The 23,704-nt window shown below is 41.6% G+C and overlaps 1 protein-coding gene across 4 annotated transcripts in view; it reads right to left on the bottom strand.

The window, feature by feature from the left end:
- The window catches only part of abcc4 (ATP binding cassette subfamily C member 4 (PEL blood group)), a 624,022-nt gene that overhangs the window by 263,947 nt on the left and 336,371 nt on the right, over positions 1 to 23,704 (bottom strand). For all 4 annotated transcript variants that reach the window (XM_087987997.1, XM_087987995.1, XM_087987994.1 and 1 more), the window contains 4 exons: positions 15,937 to 16,077; positions 7,780 to 7,817; positions 6,801 to 6,898; positions 5,757 to 5,903 (listed from right to left, as the gene is read on the bottom strand). In XM_087987997.1, the coding sequence (XP_087844123.1) occupies positions 5,757 to 5,903; positions 6,801 to 6,898; positions 7,780 to 7,817; positions 15,937 to 16,077 (424 nt within the window). The remainder of the gene's footprint in view (positions 1 to 5,756; positions 5,904 to 6,800; positions 6,899 to 7,779; positions 7,818 to 15,936; positions 16,078 to 23,704) is intronic.

Genomic DNA, 23,704 nt, shown 5'->3' with positions numbered 1-23,704 from the left:
GCCCTGCCAGTAACAGTGGTGGACTCTCCCTCTTTATGGGCATTTAAGAGGGCATTGGATAGGTATATGGAGGATAGTGGGTTAGTGTATTTTAGGTGGGCTTGGATCGGCGCAACATCGAGGGCCCAAGGGCCTGTACTGCGCTGTATTCTTCTATGTTCTATGTTCTAAAAGGGTGGGGAGAGAAATATATCCCTGGTGGTGGGGTCTTTGTGGAGGTGGCGGAAATGTCGGCGGATGATTTGGTTTATGCGAAGGTTGGTAGGGTGGAAGGTGAGCACCAGGGGCGTTCTGTCCTTGTTGGAAGGTTGGGGTCTGAGGGTGGAGGTGCGGGATGTGGACAAGATGCGTTGGAGGGCATCTTTAACCAAGTGGGAAGGGAAATTGCGGACTCTAAAGAAAGGGGGCCATCTGGTGTGTTCTGTGGTGGAACTGGTCCTCCTGGGAGCAGATACGGCGGAGGCGGAGGAATTGGGAATACGGGATGGCATTTTTGCAAGAGATAGAGTGGGAAGAGGTGTAATCCAGGTAGCTGTGGGAGTTGATGGGTTTGTAAAAAATGTCACTGTCAAGTCGATCGTCATTAATGGAGATGGAGAGGTCCAGGAAGGGGAGGGAGGTGTCAGAGATGGTCCAGGTAAATTTAAGGTCAGGGAGGAATGTGTTGGTGAAGTTCAACCTCCTCGTGGGAGCATGAGGTGGCGCCAATGCAGTCATCAATGTAGCAGAGGAAGAGGTGGGGAGTGGTGCCGGTGTAATTACAGAAGATCAACTGCTCTACGTAGCCAACAAAGAGACAGGCATAGCTGGGGCCCATACGTGTGCCCATGGCTACCCCTTTGGTCTGGAAGAAGTGGGAGGATTCGAAGGAGAAATTGTTAAGGGGGAGGACCAGTTCGGCCAAACAAATGAGAGTATCGGTGGAAGGGTACTGTTGGGTACGTCGGGAGAGGAAAAAAGGAGGGCTTGGAGGCCCTGGTCATGGCGGATGGAGGTGCAGAGGGATTGGATATCCATGGTGAAGATGAGGCGTTGGGGGCCGGGGAAACGGAAGTCTTGGAGGAGGTGGAGGGCGTGGGTGATGTCTCGAATGTATGTGGGGAGTTCCTGGACTAGGGGGGATAGGACAGTGTCATGGTAGGTAGAAATGAGTTCAGTGGGGCAGGAGCATGCTGAGACAATGGGTTGGCCAGGGTGGTCAGGCTTGTGGATCTTGGAAAGGAGGTAGAACCGGGCAGTGCGGGGTTCCCGGACTATGAGGTTGGAAGCTGTGGGTGGGAGATCTCCTGAGGTGATGGTCTGTATGGTCTGGGAGATGATGGTTTGGTGATGGGGGGTGGGGTCATGGTCGAGGGGGCGGAAGGAAGAGGTGTCCTCGAGTTGGCGTTTGGCTTCAGCGGTGTAGAGGTCAGTGTGCCAGACTACCACTGCGCCCCCTATATCTGCTGGCTTGATGGTGAGATCGGGATTGGAGCAGAGGGATTGGAGGGCTGTGCGTTGTGAGGGTGAGAGGTTGGAGTGGGGTGAGAGGTAGATAGGTTGAGGCGGTTAATGTCCCAGCGGCAGTTGGAGATGAAAAGGTCGAGGGCAGGTAATAGGCCAACGCGGGGTGTCCAGGTGGATGCAGTGTGTTGGAGGTTGGCGAAGGAGTCCTCGGAAGGTGGACGGGAGTCCTGATTGTGTAAGTAAGCTCGTAGGCGGCGGAAGAAGTGTTCGACGTCACGGCGTGTATTAAATTCATTGATGTGTGGACGGAGGGGGATGAAGGTGAGTCTTTTGCTGAGGCTCATACCACTGCTACCAACATGCTTAATACCAGTTGTACTTCAGTTAGACCACTGTCTCCTGACCACTTAAAGGGTGCAGAAGAGTTGTGGAAATTAAGGTATCGAGTTGAAATGGAGGAATCTTTTGATAGAGCTCATTCCCACCATTAAAATGATTCTGATAGCTTGCCACTATCACTCTGGGACATCATCCTTCACTGACCAATCTCAGGAAGCAGCAATCAATAGCAACATTAGCTGAAAAGTCAAGCCCTGCTCACCATCCAGCAGTTACGCACAACATACAAAGATGTTTACTGGTAGAGGAGACCATGCAAGTGGAATCAAGTTCAGGACAGTGATGTTTTTAGGCTACAGTATATGTCGCACTACTTTGACCTCTTTGCTTCCACTATTCTACTGTATTATAATTGCCCCTGCGAGGGAATATCCAGCACACCACAATTTCATCTCCAGCATCAATGTCCAAAAGAAGAATAGCTATTTAGTTTCTTTCAAAAACTTTGACTCCCTGCCTGCCCCCGCTCAGCAAGAATAGTGTGAGAGGTTAAGGGTAGTCCAGGTTGGTTTCTTGGCCTGAGGTTGCTTATTCATGCTTGACAGCTATGGAGTTTTGTGTGCAATTCTGGTCTCACTTCTATAGAAAAGTGTTGTGAAACTTGAAAGGGCTCAGAAAAGATTTGCAAGTATGTTGCCAGGATTGGAGGGTTTGACCTATAGGAAGAGGCTGAATAGGCTGTTTGCCCTGGAGCGTCGGAGGCTGAGGGGTAATCTTACAGAGATTTATAAAATCATGAGGGGCATGGATAGGATAAGTAGATAAGGTCTTTTCTGTGGGGTGGTGGAGTCCAGAACTAGAAGACATAGGTTTAGGATGAGAGGGGAAAGATTTGAAAGGGACCAAAGGGGCAACTTTTTCATGCAAAAGCTGATGCGTGTATGGAATGAACTGCCAGAGAAAGTGGTGCTGGTACAAATACAACTTGTAAAAGGTATCTGAATGGATATATGAATAGAAAGAGTTTAGAGGGATATGGGCCAAGTGCTGGCCAATGTGACTAAATTAATTTAGGATACCTGGTCAGCATGGACAAGTTGGACCGAAGGGTCTGTATCCGTGCTTTAAATTTCTATGACTCGAAGTCACATTTAATGATTTCTAAGATGACTAACTTAATACAGGCTGGCAAGGCGAACCACAGTAGAGATGCCAACTGGACAAGACGATAAAGGTAAAGGTTATTTTTTTAAAATTCTGTTCAAACTGCTGACAAGCTTGGAGGAATTGGACCACTCTAGCTCCATCCTGGCATCCACCAATATTTACCATTTAGGTTTCTCATGTCTACCCAAATATCCAACCGTTTGATGGCCTTACCCTGAAAGAAAATATTTTTCCTGATCAAAGGATATCCCAAAACACTTTACAGTCAACAAAATACTTCAAAGTCTAGTCATTGTAATGAATGCTGTTGGTAGTCCTTCATTAATTAGGTTTATAAGAATTAACATCTTTTGCCTTACACAGAATTTCCATATCATTTCTATTGCTGAACTGACTCCAAGAATTTGACTTTCCTTTCTTATGTCCAACACTTCCACCAAATATCACAGGCACACTCTTCCTAAAACATGCAAATATTTTTTAATCAAGACTATTATTCTCAGTGATTTGTTCATATGTTCACATAAATATGCAACTTCTTACCACCTCAATCTCTCACTGATTTTTTTTTCCATTTTATTCCTTTTCCTTTAATATTGGAGGAGGATTTGGACTCTGCTTGCACGTCCCCTGAATGGTTATTCAAAGGATGCATCAAACATTATTGAAGAAGCTGTTTGAGAGCAAGTGAGATTTCTGGGATTATTCTGATCCTGATTTGCAAGATTTTTGCACTTCCAGGAGAGATCATGCATTTTTCCCAGCCTAAGTTGGGCAGCCAAACAAAATGTAATTTTGGTTGAGATTGACTAGCTCAGCACAGATGGATAGTTTCCTGCTATGGATCTTTTCAGGGTGAAATCAGGATTATCTAGGGTTTTCATCAAGGATTCAATTTTAGGCTATTACAATCCAAGTTTGACAATACATAATTACTTGAGTTGCCATGCTTTCCATTTTATCTTTTTCAAATTTGATGTTTTCCTGTGCAAGAAACAAAGCCCTTAACTAAGTTTCTAAACTGAAGAAAATTACAACTTATTTTACTAATTTAACAAACAAGACAAAGTCCAATAGTTGTAGATACTGTTAAATGTTGTAAATCTCCTTTACAAGTATTCTTGCATTTTATCTTTAAACTAAACCTTAGCTTACAGTCAGAGTTTTCAACATCACGGAGATCAAGGACTGAGATTTTTATGTTCAAAGCAAATGAATCAGATGTTTCTACCTTGATTTACTTTTCTGATATATTTCAAAATGGATTACATTTCACAATTCAACATAAGTAAGATTCACTCCACCTGAATGCAGTTTTACAGGCCTGATCCAGATTCAGGAAAGTTAATTTCTGGATAAGTGGCAGGTAGCAGCCACATGTCAAGGCTTATCGACAGTGATGAATACTTTAAAGGTCACTAAATCAGGGGGCGCAAAGATAGTTAATCAAACTTTTGTTTTCATCCTTTCCTTGAATCATCTGTAGGCACATTTTTCCATCAATTTAAATTTAAAAACACACTAGTTGCTGAGAGTTGTCACTGACCAGGTTACCTGAAGTAATTCAAATGAATGACAGAATGCAGACATATAATTACACAGGAGCAGGAACAATGCGCCCTGTAAACTTCAAGGTTGCACCACCGTGTCATATGAAGGGGCTGACTGCTCAGAAACAATGACTGAATAAACTGATTGCATGCAAACACTGTTCCTTTTGAGATGCAGACATGCATGCATGGTTGCAAGTCAATTTTAAAAGGATGGACAAGGCAAAAATCTAAACAAGGCAAAAAACTAGTCTTGTAGTAAACAGAAGTTCAGTGTAGTGAACAAGGAACATTGAGCAGAAGTAGGCCCCGCAATCTTCATTAGCCATTCAATGATACAGAATCATACAGAAGTGGCTTATTGAGGCTGTACTGATGAGAACTACCTAAATCTACACTAATCCCATTTTCTAGCACTTAGACCATAGCCTTGAATGTTATGACATTTCAAATGCTCATCCAAGTTCTTTTTATAGGTCATAACATTCAAGGCTGTTCTGAAACCTAACTGCATATGTCTGTCTTTGCCTCGTTACCCTTAATATCATTGTTAATAACAAAAATCTATCAAACTCCACTTTAAAATAAACCATCAATTCAATATGAATTGTCATTTGTAGAAGAAAATTTCAAACTTCACCACACTTTTGTTTAGAACACTTGCCCTGGAAGTTCTACTCATAGCCCTTAACTCCCCAACCAGTGGCAATATTTTCTCCAATAAACACAGAAATCTCTGGAGAAACTCAGCAGGTCTGGCAGTATCTGTAGAGAGAAAGCAGAGTTAACACTGAGTCTAGTCTAGAATAGTTTGCTTCAGATCGCCAGCATTTGCAGTTCTTTGTTTTAATTGTTGCACTATTTTCTCTATTTGCTTCCCATCATATCACGAAAATTTGGTTCAAATCACCACTAAACTTGGAAACGACAAGAAACACTTCAGTTTATGATCATGCAAAACTGCTTGCATGATACTTAATATAACGGCAGTTCTGATGAAGAGTCATCATGACTCAAGTTAAGTCTATTTCTCTTCACAGATGCTGTCAGACCAATTGAGTATACCCAACCTTTTTTTTGTTGTTATTATACAATAATGTTTTCCAGTCAGTTAGAGAACACTGTCCCCTAGTGGTAGTTGTACATCATTACATATATCAAGCAGTAACTTTAAATTACTGCTGCATTACAAAAGTTTACTAGAGTGCTAGCCATTTGCTATTCAAATTGGAATATATAAAATTCTATACTTACCAATAGGATTTCTATCAAAGAATAAAACAGGAGCTCTTATAATGCATGCAAACATTCTGTTATGCAACTCCTTAGATGCATTCACCAACACATTGAAAATGATCAAACTTCGGGTAATTCCAAAAAGTATCACAGCTATTGTTAAACCTAGAAGAAAGTAAAATCTGTTCAGTTCATCAACTGATTACAACATTAACAACTTATTAAAATGACAATGCTGGCACAAATTTTCCTTGAACATAACAACGAGAAATTAAATTATAACTTCTAAATTCTTTGAATTTCATGTTTTTAGAGACAGAATTCAAGTTCAAAAGGCTTTTCAGGATCTTCCATTCAATCATTTTGTGGAAGCATGAATCGTACAATTTTACTACTTCAATATTTAGTTAAAGAAAGCAAAATAAGCTAAAATATATCTTCCATTCTTATTTTAGAGGTTAAGAGATTGCAAATTTGAGCTATTAAGTCTATAACTTTGACCAACAGTTCATTAGCATACTGAGCAAATGCTGTATTGCTCAGGGGTCCAGCTTAATTACAATATCCTTTACTAGTGTTTCCAGTGAACATAATGATTCTGTTTTGAAAAGTAAGTCATTCTTTTTATGTCCTTGTCAACATTCCCCCTTAACCAACAATGAACTACTTTTGAAGTACAATCAAAAGTACAGTTGAGAAGCAGTTTTGGAAATTCATAGAAACGATGTGAAGTACAAACTGCATGGATCAATATGTTCTATTTTTATATGTGGTACGAGAACAATTCTTCTGTGCAATTGTTTCCAACACTTCATTTTACTGCTGTTAAAATGTTACAAAACACAAAATTATTCCTGAAGGTGCACAAGGAGGTTTGAGTGTCAGGTATATACACAGAGTCTTTCCCAGAGGAAAAAGTGCTCAAAGGGAAATGAACCGGTTTATGCATCGTCAGAGTGATACTGTCAGATCCTGGGAGAAGGCCATCTTCTTACAAATTCTGTGATGAAACAGTACTGAATGATTGACTTTTAAACAAAACAGATCCCATCTTCTCTGTACCTGCATAGATTCCCAAGTAAAAGTTCATATCCAGCTGCTGCATTGTGTTATTTTGGCTATTTATTTGAGTCATGTTCAATTGGTCTTGACTTGTCGCCCTGCAAAACATAAAAGCAATGCATCATGTTATATAAAATATTTAATTTGGTTTTGTCAGTTATATTGTGCATAATCCAGTTTGAACTTACTAAACTAGATTTCGATCACTAGTGATATGGCACAGAAATGTAACAATACCATTGCATTTTGCAGGAAAACATTTTCCTTGAAAATCATATGTCTTAGTTCATACTCGACATATCATGTCTTCATTTTACCATTCTGGGGATGATTCTTATTTGTAGAGAGTACCCAAGAGTGTGTTAATATTTCTGGAGAGTCCAAAGGTAGGTAAGAATATTTGGAGACAATTCAAAAGGGGCGTGCAAGTTTAAGTCTCCACTAAAAATGTTCTGAATACTGCAGAAATAGAACTAAATTTAACTATGATGCAACTGAACAAAAACAGTTTACAACTGAATGTTCTTTGGCTTGTTCCCTTCACCATTAGAATGTTATATTTAAAGTGCTTAATTTTGATCAAGAATTTGTAGATGCGGATGTTTTAAAACCAAAACTTGTTTTTTGTTTACAAAATCAGGGTCACATTTTAAAAAAGGCGCAGCATGAAGGAAGGCCAGAAAATTTATGTTTATTTCTTCATGTATACGATATCTCTCGGCACTTGCATGCTCCAAGAGTCTTGGTTCAAAACAAAAAATAACTTACAGCACTTCTTAGCAGTATTTTTTTGAAAACTAATTCCAGGATATTGTGAATAAGGTCTAAAACAGCCAGAATAAGGAGTCCACATTTTATTCTGAAAGTAAGAGATGAAATTGTGTAAGGGATAAAGGGATCTCAATACCAATACTTTTTTAAAAAAAAACAAAGTTGTGACCATCAAAACACACTACAATGTTAAGAGAATTAACCTTACCAGTAAGATAGCCACCAGTCCTGAAGTACATAAGACACCTGCAGCAGAAAAAAAGGAAACCAAGAAATCAGGATTGAATACATAAATTATCAGGTTTAAATGCTCATCTGCTTAAATATGGTCTCCAATGTATGCAGAGGGTAGCAATTTCGCACAACACAAATGAAATTTCCCCATCCGCCAACCTGATGTCACACTGTAATTATCTAGTTGAAAACAGGAAGTTGCCAATGTTTGTACATGGGCAAATGGTATAGAGTTAGACAGATGTACAAGGTAACCAAACATAAAATTGACAAAGTATAAAAATATCAGAAAAAAAAAGAGCCCACACATTAATAATTGCCTACACAATAAATACAAAACAATAATGAGCATTTATTGATCCAAATCTTAAAATTGTAATTTTGGTCATTACTATTAATTCTACCAATCTCAATTATCATAATTTTGAACATCATCATCAAATCACCCTTCAATCCTCTTGTTCCAAGAACAATTCTACTTTTGCTAATCTAACCATGAAGCTCAGCAAAACTGAATTTGAAAATGTACACAAGATGTACACAAAATTGAGATCAACATTCCTCGCACACATTGGCTGAGAGAAGGGTAGGACCGACTGCTCTACATTCTAGGGTTTAGCTATTTCATGTGTGATAGAGAGGGGTGGGGAGTAGCATTACTGATCAAGGAGAATGTCTCAGCTGTACAGAACACAGAGAGGATATCTTGGAGGGCTCATTCAGTGAAGTCACATGGATAAGAAATTAGGAGTAAGAAAGGCGCAAACCTATGATGGGGTTAAGTGATAGGTCTCCCAATAACCAACAGGAGATAAAGGAACAGGTCTGTAAGCAGATCATGGAAAGCGTAACAACAGCAGGGTTGATGTAGCGGGTGATTTTAACTTCGCTAATATTAAGTGGAACACCCTGAGTGCCAGGGGCTTAGTTAGGATATAATCTGTTAGGTGCGTCCACGAGGGTTTCTTTAAGCAAAATGTAGATAGTCCATTTGGGGAATGAACCTGGTCAGGTGATCGAAGTTTCAGTGGGGTGTATTTTGGGAACAGTGATCATAATTCCTTTAGTTTTAAGATAGTTATGGATAAGGATAAGTCTCGTTCTTGAGTGAAAATTCTAAATTGGGTTGAAGGCTAATTACAACAGTATTAGGCAGGAACTGGATAAATTAGATTGCGGCCAATTGTTTGATTGTAAACCCACATCTGTAAGAGAGTTCGGGACCAGCAAGTTCCTGTTAGGATGAAAGATAGGATTGTAAGATTTGGGAACCTTGGATGACAAGAGATATTAAAAGGTGAGTCAAAATGAAAAAGGCAGCACATGCAATGTTTAGGAAACTGAAATCAAACAAAGCCTTTGAGGAGTTAAAGGGAGCATAAAAGAACTTAAACAAGAAATTAAGACGGCTAGAAGGGACCATGAAATATCCTTGGTAATTAGGATTAATGAGAATCTGAAGGCATTTTACACATACATCAGGAGCAAGTGGGTAGCTAGGGAAAGGTTAGATTCACTCAAGGACAAAGGAGGGAACTTCTGGATGGAGTCAGAGGAACTGGATGAGGTCCTTAACTTTGCATCGGTATCCACTGAGAAGGACATTGATGATGGTAAGAATAGGTAGGGGTATTGCAGGTTCTGGAGCAAGTTAATACGAAGGTGATGGCAGTGTTGTGTGTCTTTAAAAACAGTAAGGTAGTAAGTCTCGAAAGCTTCAATGAGATCTATCCCAGAATACTGAAGGGAAGAGATTTCTGGGACCTTGACAGAGCCCTTAGCCGCAAAGTCCCAATATTGGAGAAATGCCAATGTTGCTCATTTGTTTAATAAGGGCAACAGGGATAATCCAGGAAATAATAGGCCGGTAGCCTTACAACATTGATAGGGAAATTATTGGACAAGTTTCTTAAGAACAGGATTTACTCACATTTGAAGAAGAATGGACTTATAGTCAGCTGCAACTTTATGCAGGGAGTGGTCTTGTGTCACAGACATAGTTCAGCATTTTAAAAAAATAACAAAGGTGATTGATGAGCTTAGGGCAAGTTGTTACATGGATTTTATTAAAACATTTTTGAAAAGTCCCTCCTGGTAGTCTGGTCTAAGAAGATTTACTCACACGGCATCCATGGTGAATTGACATGTTAATACAAAATTGGCTTGGTCATACAAGAGACTGGATAGCTCTGAAGGGTCAGTTTTCTGACTAGAGGTCTATGATCAGTGGTGTTCTGCAAAGATCAGTGTTTGGACCTCTGTTTTTTTAACATATATATAAATGATATGGATTAAAATATAGCTGGTCTGATTAATAAATTTGCAGACATCACAAACATTAGAGTAGTTTTGGATTGTGAGGAAGGTTTTCAGAGGATACAGCAGGATATAAATCAGTTAGAAACCTGAACTGAGAAATGACAGGCGAAGTTTAATCTGGAAACATTTGAGGTGATGCATTTTGAGAGGTTATACAGAAGATGAAAGTATATAGTAAATGGCAGTATGTTGAAGAGCGCGCGCGCGCACACACACACACACACTTTAACAAGGTTATGTTGTCCTTAGTTTTTTTTTCAGGAGGTCATAAAAACACAGGTTCTGAAAAGTCTGGGCTTGGATGGGTTTTAGTGCCAATTTGATTATAGCCAACAGATACTGCGTTAGGCAAAAGGCTTTTAAGTTTTATAAAAAAACACTTGTACAATGAAAGGGGAGTGGCCAGTTCTCCCAGCTCAGCTTTTCCCTGATTTGATTTGGTTTTTGGCAATCTGGTTATTCACTGAAAGCAGTCAGGCAGTGAAACCTGCTGGACCCAATGACGCAGGTCCATGTTAATCCTCCTCTCTGAAATCTCTCCTGTAAGACCCTGCGCTTCTTTTTACGTTTTGTGCCAAGGGGTGTTTAGGGGGATTGTTGCAAGTATTTGGAACAGCATCATTATGCTGGTATAATCTGTTGGATTTTCAGATAGGTTAAGTTATTCTGTGTTCTATTCTTTTTTGTTTGTGTTTCATTTGGTTAGCTTGTAAAAACAACTGGCAAAGTCAGGGTTTGGGTTACTTTCTTGAAATGTTTTGAGGGGCGCTGGCCTAGTCAGGCAACAGAAGTAGATAAAGAGATGAAGACGACAAATGGGCATGCTTACCTTCATTAGTCAGAGCACTGAGTATAAAAGTTGACAAGTCATGTTGAAGCTGCATAAAAGTTTAGTCAGGCCTTATTTGGAGTAGTGAAGTTCTGAGATTATGAAAAATCAAAACAAATACATCCATTTTCTCTGCAACTACCTTTTTTAAAATGCTAGAGTTTAGACTATTGTTGAAAAATGTGTTGCTGGAAAAGCGCAGCAGGTCAGACAGCATCCAAAGAGCAGGAGAATCAATGTTTCGGGCATAAGCCCTTCTTCAGCATCTGCAGTCCTCACTTTTTCCTTTTGACTATTGTTCACAAGTTCTGTCAGCTTCCTGTCCATCTCATTTCACAGTTCTTTATTTTCACTTAAATTAATTATTTGAAGTTTCTCTGCATCATTACACACTTAATTCCCCGATACCTTTGATGTCTTCTAAAATCTGTTTACTCTCTCTTTCATTTCTTTATTCTACACAATAATCTCATCTCTGCCTCTATGGGATCATATTTACTATTCTTTTTTTCTGCAAACTTGTAAAAGCTCTTACAATCTTATTTTCATCCTTGGATTTAAAAAAGAACTTTTCAACCCTCAATACTCTTTATTCCAACTTATAAGCCTCTTCTTTTAACCTAATATTAGTGTTAATTTTACCAGTTAGCCATCGCTGTACCCAGTGGAGTTTATTCATGCAATTGTTACAGTGGAGAAGGAAGCCATTCAGCTCACTGTTTGTGCACTGGTTCTCCAAACATGCAATTCACTTAATGCCATTCCGTGACCCTATCCAAGTCACCTTGCACTTTGTTCCTTCTCAAATTGTAGGCCCATCTCATTTTCAATACTTCAGTTGAACCTGCCTGGATCACACTTCTCCAGGAGTGCATTCTAAACCAAAACCATTGCTGAAAGCTCTAAAATTGGTAAATATGATTCTGCCTTAATAAACTCATTCCTGATTTCCTTAAGTAACTTGTGATTGGTCATGTATGATTAATTTTGTTCAATATTGTTTGATTAGATTAGATTAGATTACTTACAGTGTGGAAACAGATGCTTTGGCCCAACAAGTCCACACCGACCCTCCGGAGAGCAACCCACCCAGACTCATTCCCCTACATTTACCCTTCACCTAACACGACTGGCAATTTAGCATGGCCAATTCACCTAACCTGCACATCTTTGGATTGTGGGAGGAAACCGGAGCACCTGGAGGAAACCCATGCAGACACAGGGAGAATGTGCAAACTCCACACAGACAGTTGCCTGAGGCAGGAATTGAACCCGGGTCTCTGGCACTGTGAGGCAGCAGTGCTAACCACTGTGCCACTGTGCTGCCCCTTAAGATTTGATTTCCTACAGTATGGAAACAGGCCTTTTGACCCAACAAGTCCACACTGACCTTCTGAAGAGTAACCCACCCAGACCCATTCCCCTTCCCTATATTTACCCCTGACTAATGCACCTAACACTATGGGCAATTTAGCATGGTCTGCACATCTTTGGATTGTGGGAGGAAACCCACACAGACACTGGGAGAATGTGCAAACACCACACAGACAGTCACCTGAGGCAGGAATCGACCCCAGGTCCCTGGTGCCATGAGGCAGCAGTGCTAACCACTGAGCCATCATGCTACCCTTAGATAGTTGTTTACCCTTTAGATAGTTGTTTCTAGAAATTTCTCACCACTGAAGTTAAACTAACTGGCCTTACCTTTATATAATTTTCTGAGCAAGGGGATGACATTTGCAATTCTCCAGTCCTCTGACATCAGCTCAACTAAAGCCTCCACAATGTTCATCTTATTTCTCTCACTACTTGGATGCATTTCCTGTCCTGATGCCTTATCAACTTTATCTAACCAATACTTCCTCTTCACCCATTTTAAACCTTTCCGGTACCAAGGAGTGAGCAGCATTTCCTTTCTTGATGAAAGGAGATGCAAATTATTAGTTTAATACCTGAGCCATGCCTTTCAGCCCAAATTCACACCAACCCTCCGAACAGTAACGCACCCAGACACATTTCCCTACTCTATATTTACCCCTGACTAATGCACGTAACGCTATGGGCAATTTAGCATGGCCAATTCATCTAACCTGCACATCTTTGGATTGTGGGAGGAAACCGGAACACACAGACATGGGGAGAATGTGCAAACTCCACACTCCCGAGGCAGGAATCGAATCTAGCTCCATGGTGCTATGAGGCAGCCGTGCCACCTACAGGTCATAGTTTAAGAATAAGGGGTAGGCCTTTTAGGACAGAGAGGAGGAGAAATTTCTTCATCCATAAAAATGGTGAGACTGTGGTGGTAGTTCTAGTAGTGGTTTAAACTGGTTGAGACCCCAACAGTGAATATTTTCAAGCAGTTAAGATACATTTCTTAGGGCTGAAGGGATCCAACAATATGGGAGAAAGCTGGTACAGGGCAGCTCAAAGGGTCAAATGGCTACGCCTGTTCCTATATTCTATGCGCCTATATTAGCCCCAGCTCTAAATCTCTTCATACTTAATTTCTTGGCTAAGATAGTTTTCCCCACCTGGGGGCTCCCTAAATTTCTTTCTGGATTAGAGGTGCTGGAAAAGCACAGCAGTTCAGGCAGCATCCAATGAGCAGTAAAATCGACGTTTCGGGCAAAAGTCCTTCATCAGGAATACAGGCAGAGTGCCTGAAGGCAGAGAGATAAATGAGAGGAGGTGGGGAGAAAGTAGCATAGAGTACAATATGTGAGTGGGGGAGGGGATGAAGGTGATAGGTCAGGGAGGAGGGTGGAGTGGATCGGTGGAAAGGAAGATATGCAGGTAGGACAAGTCATGGGGACAGTGCCGAGCTGGAAGTTTGGAACTGGGGTGAGGTGGGAGAAGGGGAATTGAGGAAACTGTTGAACTCCACATTGATGCCCTGGGGTTGAAGTGTTCCGAAGCGGAAGATGAGGCGTTCTTCCTCCAGGCGTCGGGTGGTGAGGGATCGGCGGTGAAGGAGGCTGAGGGCCTCCATGTCCTCGGCAGAGTGGGAGGGGGAGTTGAAATGTTGGGCCACAGGGCGGTGTGGTTGATTGGTGCGGGTGTCCCAGAGATGTTCCCTAAAGTGCTCTGCGAGGAGGCGTCCAGTCTCCCTAAATTTCTTTTCAAAAGGTACATACCTCACTTTGCCTAACTTTTCTAACTATAAAGTACCCTGAAATACGCCCTGGATTCCCTTGACCTCTTTTCAACCAAATTTCACCAATGGTTATTACGCCAAGCAAATTTATCGATCTGTATCATTAAGTGGTTTATTTTGCTATGTAGAGTCAGGCATACCGCAATTAATTTTGCTTTGCTTAGTTGTGACATAATCTGTTTGATTTTATCAAATCTTCATCCTGTTCTACTGCCTTGTCCTGTCCCTTGAGACTGAGAAATTTACCCTTACCTTAAACTTATATCACCTTTATTGATTAATGCCTTTGCTGTTGGGAGACAGAATGTTACTAGCCCTGATTGAGTAGTCAGGGAAGGGAATCAGAAGCAGGGGAGTAAAGCAGCCAGCAGCACCTACTTTTGTTTGTTATACCTCCTCAGGAAAAGATGATGTCCTTGGACTTATTTTCCTTGAAAATGAGAGAGTGAACAACTTATTTGAACCACAGCAGTGCTTCTGGTGAAGGCATGTTGCTTGGTTGGAAGCACTGGGGGATTTTTACCCAGCAATAACAAAGGAATGACAGCAATATTAAACAGTGCAAGGGACAATGTGCAACATACAGATGTGACATTAATTTGTGACATAAGTATTCATCTGCTAATATTGTCAGAGCTCATGGGAAAATTTGACAAACAAATGCACCCTAGAACATGTACATAATGTACCAGTGGTGAAGCAAATGAACCTGACTTGGCAGATGGGGGTTCCAACTGAGTTAACTGTTTTATAATGAATCATATCAAATTTCTGGATTGGTATTCTAGATCCACTAATTCAGAAAAATTCAGAGTCCATCACAGCTCTCAATTGTGCCTTTTAACTCGTGGAAATATTTTGAGAAGTCATGAGCTGAGACACCCATCGTGGAATACCAATACTCTGACCTGCTCGGATAGGAACAACATTTGAATGGTTAGTCCCTGGTATTCCCTAGGCGCTGCAGACACTTGACTCGATAATAGTAGTGACATTGAATGGCATTAAATTGATGGTTAGGTCTCCTCTTGAAAATGGCCATTGCCTGGTGCATTACCTAGATAATGCTTCATAAAGGAATGAAATGTTTCTTTGTCTGAGGAATTACAAATGCATCTGAACATTCTGCAATCATCAGTAAGGATGCCCTTCTGGTCGAAGTGAAGATTTTAATGGAGCGTCCATGCCTAGGATACTGCCATGGTTAACTCCTGCACTGATGTCCTGGGAATGAGATACATGACTTCCAGCAACTGTACCAATCTTGCTTTGCGCCAGGTGTGACATCAGCTACAGGACTGTTTTCGCTACGATCCTTATTAATTTTAATTTCTCAATGCCCTAAAACTTTTCCCAAAATATTCGGATGCAAAGCAAAGGTATTACAGGATATCGGCCAAAGGCACAGGTATATGGAGTTAGGCCACAGATCAACCACATTTTCATTGAATGGTGAAACGGGTGTGAATGTCTATTCCTGTTTCTATGTTCTTCAGTAATTTAAAATCACAGAAGTCTAACAACAAAGATCAAACAAATCACAGATGTAAGGAAGGGTGTCAGCATATATAAGGAAACTGATTCATATGATCCATCATTAATAACAGCATGTTGATGAGTAGGACGGATAGATCTTTATGCAATTCCAGAGGTGCATAAAAGAAACTCTAAGTCACAGCAGCTACCAATCTATTATTTCACAAAAGAACTGATTGCTCAAAGCACAAGAAAAATACGACTCTCACATTTCAGGTGAAGTAATTATTTCTTAAGATTAATTTTCAATATCTAAAATAACTACAAATTCTATTTGCATTGTCACTTACTTGTGTCACCAAGTTGAGAATGATGACAACCATCAGCATAAAACCATTAGCACCTGCTAGAAAATATTTCTTGTAAATTTTAAAGCCAACTGATCCTTCAGAGTGACTCTCCTCCGGTGTTGCCGATAGTACAGACTCCCCCTGTCAGACAAACAAGTCATATAGTTATGAACCATTGAATATAATTTTCAGATCCTCACAATGTCTGTGAAGTATGAAGTCATTGAGAGGCCTTTTAGCCTATTGACTCTGTATTAGTTATAAACAACCACAAAACTATGCTAATCTCATTTCCCAGCAATGGGCACATCGTCTTGTATGCCTTGGCGTTGCAAATGCACACCCAAATGCTTCTAAAGTTTTGAGGATTTATGCCTCTCCCTTTCTTACAGGCGGTGAGTTCCAGAAACCCGCGGCACGGCGGCACGGTAGCACAGTTGGGCGGCACGGTAGCACAGTGGTTAGCACTGCTGCTTCACAGCGCCAGAGACCCGGGTTCAATTCCCGCCTCAGGCGACTCTCTGTGTGGAGTTTGCACATTCTCCCCGTGTCTGCGTGGGTTTCCTCCGGGTGCTCCGGTTTCCTCCCACAATCCAAAAATGTGCAGGGGTTAGGTGAATTGGCCATGCTAAATTGCCCGTAGTGTTAGGTGAAGGGGTAAATGTAGGAGAATGGGTCTGGGTGGGTTACGCTTCGGCGGGTCGGTGTGGACTTGTTGGGCCGAAGGGCCTGTTTCCACACTGTAAGTAATCTAATCTAATCTAAAAAAAAAACCCATCACCCTCTGGGTGAAAAAAGGTTTTCTTCGCATCCCTTCTAAACCTCTTCTCCTGAAATCTATACCTTTGTCATTGATTCCTCCACCAAAGGGAAATGTTTCTTCTTGTACACCCTATCTGCGCCCCTTGCAATTTTATTTAACTCAATCATGTCCTTTCTTAATTTCCTCTCCTCTAAGGAGAGCAACCCATGTCTAAGGGGTGGCATGGTGGTTCAATGGTTGGCACGGTGGTTCAATGGTTGGCACAACTGACTCACAGCGCCAGGGACTTGGGTTTGATTCCAGCATTGGCAACTTGCCTGTGTGGAGTTTGCATGTTCTCCCAATGTCTGTTTGAGCTTCCACTGGACACTCCGGTTTCCTCCCACAGTACAAAGATGCGTAGGCTAGGTGGATTAACTATGCTAGAATGTGGGTTACACAGATAGGGTAGAGGTCTGCGTCTGGGTAGGGTGCTCTTTGGAGGGTGGGTAGAGGTCTGCGTCTGGGTAGGGTGCTCTTTGGAGGGTAGGTGCAGATTCGATGGGTCACGTTCTGTACTTAGGGATTCTATCCAATCTCTCTTCATAACCAGAACTCTTCAGCCCAGGTGACATCCTGGTAAACTTCCTCTGCACCCTTTCCAGTACAATCTCTCCTATAATGCGGATTCCAGAACTGTACACAATACTCTAACTGTGGACTAATCAATGTTTTAAACCACTCAGCTCTTAAACTCTCCCCCTTGATTAATCTGCCTTAGCTATTTTGTCTACCTGAAGAGACAGTGTACATGCTCACAAAGATCCTCTAACATTTGGTGTTTCCTAGGGTTCTACCATACGTCATGTATTCAGTTACCTTTTTGCCATGTCCAAGTGCATCACCTCACACTTACCCAACTTGAATTCCATTTATCACTGATCAGCCCAGCTGACCAGCAGTCAATATCCTCATGTAATCCAAGACTGTCCTCACTATTTACCATCCCACCAATTTTCATATCACCTGTGAACTTGCTGATCAACTCTCCTATATTCAAATTTAAATCAATTAGATATATCTCAAACAGCAAGGGCCCCATCACTGTTCCCTGGTGAATCCCACTAACAAAATAACACTCCTTGGCCATCACCTTCTGCTTCCTGCCAGACAATTCCATTCACAATTTGCCAAATTTCCATGTATCCCACGGTGTCTTGTCTTCACGATAGTCTCCCATGCAGGACCTTATCAAAAGCCTTGCTGAAATCCAAGTAGACCATATCAAATGCTTGCCCTAATCTATATGCCTGGTCACCACTGTAAACATTTAATCAAGTCGATCAGATATGACTCCCCTTAACAAATCTACACTATCCTTGATTAATTTCTGCCTCTGCAAATGCAAATTCATTTAGTGTCTCAGAATTACTTCCAATAATTTCCTCACCAAGAGGTTAGACTGACAGGCCTGTAGTTTCCTGGTTTATCGCTGGCTTCTTTCTTGAATAACAGTACCATACTGTTCTCCACTTCTTTAGCACCTCCCCTGTGATTAGAGAAGAACTGGAAATTATTCCCAACATCCCTGCTATTTCCTCCCTTGCCTCACTCAACAGCCTGGGAGACATTTCATCCAGTGCTGGAGGCTGATGTACTTTTAAGCCTGCCAGGCTGCTCAGAACCTCCTTTCTCTCAACGTTAACTCCTTTAAGCAGATAGTCAGAAGCCACACGACATCAGCTATATTTGAAATCACAAGCTATCACAGTGTAGCCCCTTCATCAGATGAAGCACATCACATTAGTGGGCGGCACGGTGGCACAGTGGTTAGCACTGCTGCCTCACAGCGCCTGAGACCCAGGTTCATTTCCCGCCTCAGGCGACTGACTGTGTGGAGTTTGCACGTTCTCCCCATGTCTGCGTGGGTTTCCTCCGGGTGCTCCGGTTTCCTCCCACAGTCCAAAAGATGTGCAGGGTCAGGTGAATTGGCTATGCTAAATTGCCCGTAGTGTTAGGTAAGGGGTAAATGTAGGGGTATGGGTGGGTTTCGCTTCGGTGGGTCGGTGTGGACTTGTTGGGCCGAAGGGCCTGTTTCCACACTGTAACGTAATCTAATCTAATCTAATCTAATCTAATCTTTCTCCCTAATTTCCAAATCCACATCATCCCTCTCACTTGTGATCATTAGTACGAATCATTCACTTAGAATCCTTCCATGTCCTCTGACTCCACACACAAATTACCACTGTGGTACTATTTAGATTAGATTACTTACAGTGTGGAAACAGGCCCTTCGGCCCAACAAGTCCACACCAACCCTCAAAAGGGCAACCCACCCAGACCCATTCCCCTACTTTTACCCCTTCACCTAATACTACAAGCAATTTAGCATGGCCAATTCACCTAACCTGCACATTTTTTTGGACTGTGGGAGGAAACCGGAGCACCCAGAGGAAACGCACACAGACACGGGGAGAATGTGCAAACTCCACACTGACAGTTGCCTGAGGTGGGAATTGAACCCGGCTCTCTGGTGCTGTGAGGCAGCAGTGCTAACCACCATGCAACCCATCGTTATCCTTTTATCCTTAATGAAACTGTAAAATAACATAGGATTGTTTCTTTATTTTACCAGTCCTTATCCTTTCATGACCCCCTTTTGCTCTATTTCCATTTTATGCTTTCATTTGCATACTCTGTACATAGAACAATACAGTGCAGAACAGGCCCTTTGGCCCTTGATGTCGCATCGACCTGTGAACTATTCTCAGCTCGTCCCCCCTACACTATCCCAAAATCATCCACGTGCTTATCTAAGGATTGTTTAAATCTCCCTAATGTGGCTGAGTTGACCATATTAGCAGGTAGGGCATTCCATGCCCTTACCACTCTCTGTGTAAAGAATCTGCCTCTGACATCTGTCTTAAATCTATCACCCCTCAATTTGTAGTTATGCCCCCTCGTACACGCTAACATCTTCATCCCAGGAAAAAGACTTTCACTGTCTACCCTATCTAATCCTCTGATCATCTTGTATGTCTCTCTCAAATCCCCTCTTAGCCTTCTTCTTGCCAATGAGAACAGGTTCAAATCTCTCAGCCTTTCCTCATAAGACCTTCCCTCCAGACCAGGCAACATCCTGGTAAATCTCCTCTGCACCTTTTCCAATGCTTCCACATCCTTCCTGAAATATGGGGACCAGAACTGTACTCAATATTCCAAGTGTGGCTGCACCAGCGTTTTGTATAGTTGTAGCATGAAATTGCGGCTCCGGAACTCAATCTCTCTACGAACGAAACCGAACGCACCGTATGCCTTCTTCACAGCACTATTCACAGCAACTTTCAGGGATCTGTGTACTTGGACTCCAAGATCCCTCTGCACATCCACATTACCAAGAACCTTTCCATTGACCCAGTACTCTGCCTTTCTGCTTTTCTTCCCAAAGTGCATCACCAAACATACTCCAGTAAGGTTTCTGCTGTTTGACTTCTCAGTGCTTGACATAACCTTTTTTCTTTGTTGAAACTTTATTGCTGGAACAGCACAGCAGGTCAGGCAGCATCCAGGGAACAGGAGATTTGACGTTTCGGGCACAGGCCCTTCTTCAGGCCTGTGCCCGAAACGTCGAATCTCCTGTTCCCTGGATGCTGCCTGACCTGCTGTGCTGTTCCAGCAATAAAGTTTCAACTTTGATCTCCAGCATCTGCAGACCTCACTTTCTCCTCGAAGATTATAACCTTTTTTCTTTTCATCCAATCCTATATATCCCTTGATATTCAGGGTTCACAGGTTTCTTGGTACCACCCTTTGTTTTTCTTGGAGTGTGTTAATCCTGCACTCTCTATATTTGTTTTTTGAATGTACTCCACTGATCTACCTGAAAGTGTCGATTCCTAATACACTCTGGCTAAATCATATTCGATTTTATTAAAATCATCTCCCCCAGTTGAGAACATTGATTTCAGGTCCATCCTTGTCCTTTTCCATTACAATCTTGCATTTAATGGAGGTATAATTGCTGTTAGCATAAAATGCACCCATCCCACCCATTGATACTTCAACTACTTGTTCAGCTTCATTACTTAAAATTAAGTCAGTCCCACCCCCTCTCTTGCAAGGCTTTCTACATACTCTCAGATATATTTTTAAAATTCCACCCCTCTAAACTTTTCACACTATGTCTCCCAGTTCATGTTGAGGAATTTGACCCCCCCCCCCCACCACACACACACACACACACACTATTGCTTCTTTTATACCTCTCTGAAATTTGCCTACTGCATTTCTAATTCTTTTGGAGTGTTATGGGGTATATAGCACACTTCTAACAATACAATTGCTCTATTTTTCTTTATTTTGGTTTTTAAGTTTGATCCTTATTTGAGGACCCTCCTCAGGCATTTCAGAATCTCTTTCCTTCTATATTGTTAGTATCTACATAAACCATAGCAACTGGATCTTTCCTCTTCCACTCCAAGTTTCTCTGCAGCCCAGATGCAGAATCTGGGCACCAGGCAGACAACACAACCTTCAGGACTGTCAACATTTGCCACAAAGAACTATAGCTATTCCCCTGCCTATACTATCCCTGATTACAACTACACTTCTTTCTCAACTCTTTTGAATGGCTGCCTGTACCATAGTGCTATGGTCAGTTTGCTCATTCTCTCTACTTTGCCATAGTATGAAATGATTAAATAGGCTTGAATGTTTACAGTGTATTCAGGAGCTGGACAGGTTGCACTTGTTCCAGTACGTAGGGTAGTTCTAGAGAGGTGAGACAGAGTTAGACCTAATTGTAGGAAAGTGAAGCCAGGGATAGTAACCAAAACTCTTAAGTTTCAAATTCATTATGGAAAGGACAAGGATAAGTGTCCAAACTGGGGAAGGGAGCAACTATTTGCAAGTAAGTCCATATTTAGAAAGCAGGAAAGTAGAAAGTAGTATGGAGAGCGCTCAAGAATAGTGCGTTCTTCCAAGAGTGAAAGGCAAGGATAGCAAGTCCATGGAGTCCTCGATATCATAGGATATTGAGAGTTTGATGAAGAAAAGGAAGGAAGCTCATGGTATGTATACAGCATTAAAAACAGGGAAGGCCCTTGAGGAGGTTAGTGTATGTAGGGGAATGCTTAAAAAATGAAATTAGGAGGGCAAAGACAAACCATGAAATATCTTTAGTACATAGGATCAAAGAAACCCCAAGGCATTTTACAAGTGTATTGAGAGAAAGAGGTTTATCAGGAAAAAAAAGTGGGGCCTATTAGAGACTAAAGAGGCAACTTGTATGTGGAGCCAGTGGATATGGGTGAAGTTTTAAAGAAAGATGTTTTAGTTGCACATTTCTATTGAGGTAGGGAGATTCAAGAGCATGTTAAGAGCAATAAGGAGGAGGTGGTAATACACAGTTAGTCGGCATAAAGGTTCATAAATCCCCAGGGCCTAATGAGATGTATCCCAGGTTGCTATGGGATACCTCACTGGCTATAGATGAATGCTAGATGACTGGAGGATAACAAGTGTGGTCCCTTTGCTCAATTGGTAGCAGCTAATTAAAGACAAGTTAGTCTGGCGTCAGTGGTAGGGAAATTATTGGAAAGAAAATCTGAGGGACAGAATTAATCAATACTTGGAACAGCAGAGATTGACCAGGGATCATCAACATGGATTTGTTAGAGGGAGATCCTCCCTGAATAATTTAATTGATGAGGATAGTGAAATTGATATGAAGTTCACATGGACTTCAGTAAAGCGTTTGAGAAGGTCCCGCATGGAAGGTCAGTCCGAAAGATAAGAGCCCATGGGACCCAAGGCAAGATGGCAAACTGCATCAAAGATTGGCTTGAATATAGGGGGCAAAGAGTGGTAGAGGAGGGTTGTTCTTGTAATCTGAAGCCTATGACCAGTAGTGTACAGGAACTGGTGCTGGGACCCTTGGTGTTTGTTATGTACATTATCGACTCTGTGAATGTAGAAATTAAAATGATTAAGATTGCAGACAACATAAAAATTAGTGAGGAAAATGGTCTCAGGCCACATTCTGATATTGATTCATCGGTAAATTGGGCAAGGCAATGGTAGATGAAATTTAATCCTTGTAATTGCAATGTGCTACATTTTGTGAGGTCTAATAGCGAAGGATTTACACAATGAATAGTAAGTCGCTAAGGAATACTGAGGAAAAAAGGGACTTTACAAATTCATAGATCCCTGAAGGTATCAGCGTAGGGAGATAGGGTGGTAAATAAGACAGATGGGGTCCTTATCTTCATTATCCAGGGCATTGAAAATAGGAGCAAGGAAGTATGATAACAACTTCATAGAACATTATTTAGGACAAAGCTGGAAATACTGTGCACGGTTCTGTTTGCCACACTCTTGCAAGGTCGTGACAGTACTGGAGAGGGTGCAGAGGAGATCCACGAAGATGTTGCCTGGAGGAAACAACTAAATTATGAGGTATATTTGCTTTCCCCAGAGCAATTATGTTTATTTTCCTTGGAGCAGAACAGGGTAAATGGGTGATTTGATTGAGATAAACAAAATTATGAAAGACATAGATAGGATAGATCATGAGAACCTTCTTCCTGGCAGGTATGTCTAAGACCAGAGGGTGGAAGTTTAAAGTGAGGAGTAAGTGGTTTAGCGATCTGAGGAAAAAAATTGATTTTACCCAGAAGGTAGTAAATATTTGGAGCCTGCTACCTGAGAAGATGGTGGAGGCGGTTACTCTTACAACATTTAAGAAGCTTTTGGACCAGCACTTAAAATGCTAGGGCAGCGTCAGCTATCAACCAAGTGCAGGAACTGGAGTTAGAATGGCTTGGCGTTTGTTCATTGGTATGGACACGGTAGGCTGAAGGGCCTGTTTCTATGCTGTATGATTCTATAAATGTCATTCATATTTACTGCTGTAATTTATTCCCTGATCAAGACTACAACATCCCATCCTCTTTTCCTCCTTCTCTGTCTTGCCAGAATATTAACCTGACAATCCTGCCCATCACTCAACTAGGACTCAGT

The sequence above is a fragment of the Chiloscyllium plagiosum genome, unplaced genomic scaffold, assembly GCF_037043375.1.
Source record: "Chiloscyllium plagiosum isolate Xiang-an unplaced genomic scaffold, Cpla_swu_hap1 HiC_scaffold_6, whole genome shotgun sequence".
Classification (NCBI taxonomy): domain Eukaryota; kingdom Metazoa; phylum Chordata; class Chondrichthyes; order Orectolobiformes; family Hemiscylliidae; genus Chiloscyllium; species Chiloscyllium plagiosum.
Note: the sequence above shows the minus strand (reverse complement) of the source record. Positions and strands in the feature narration are given on the sequence as shown.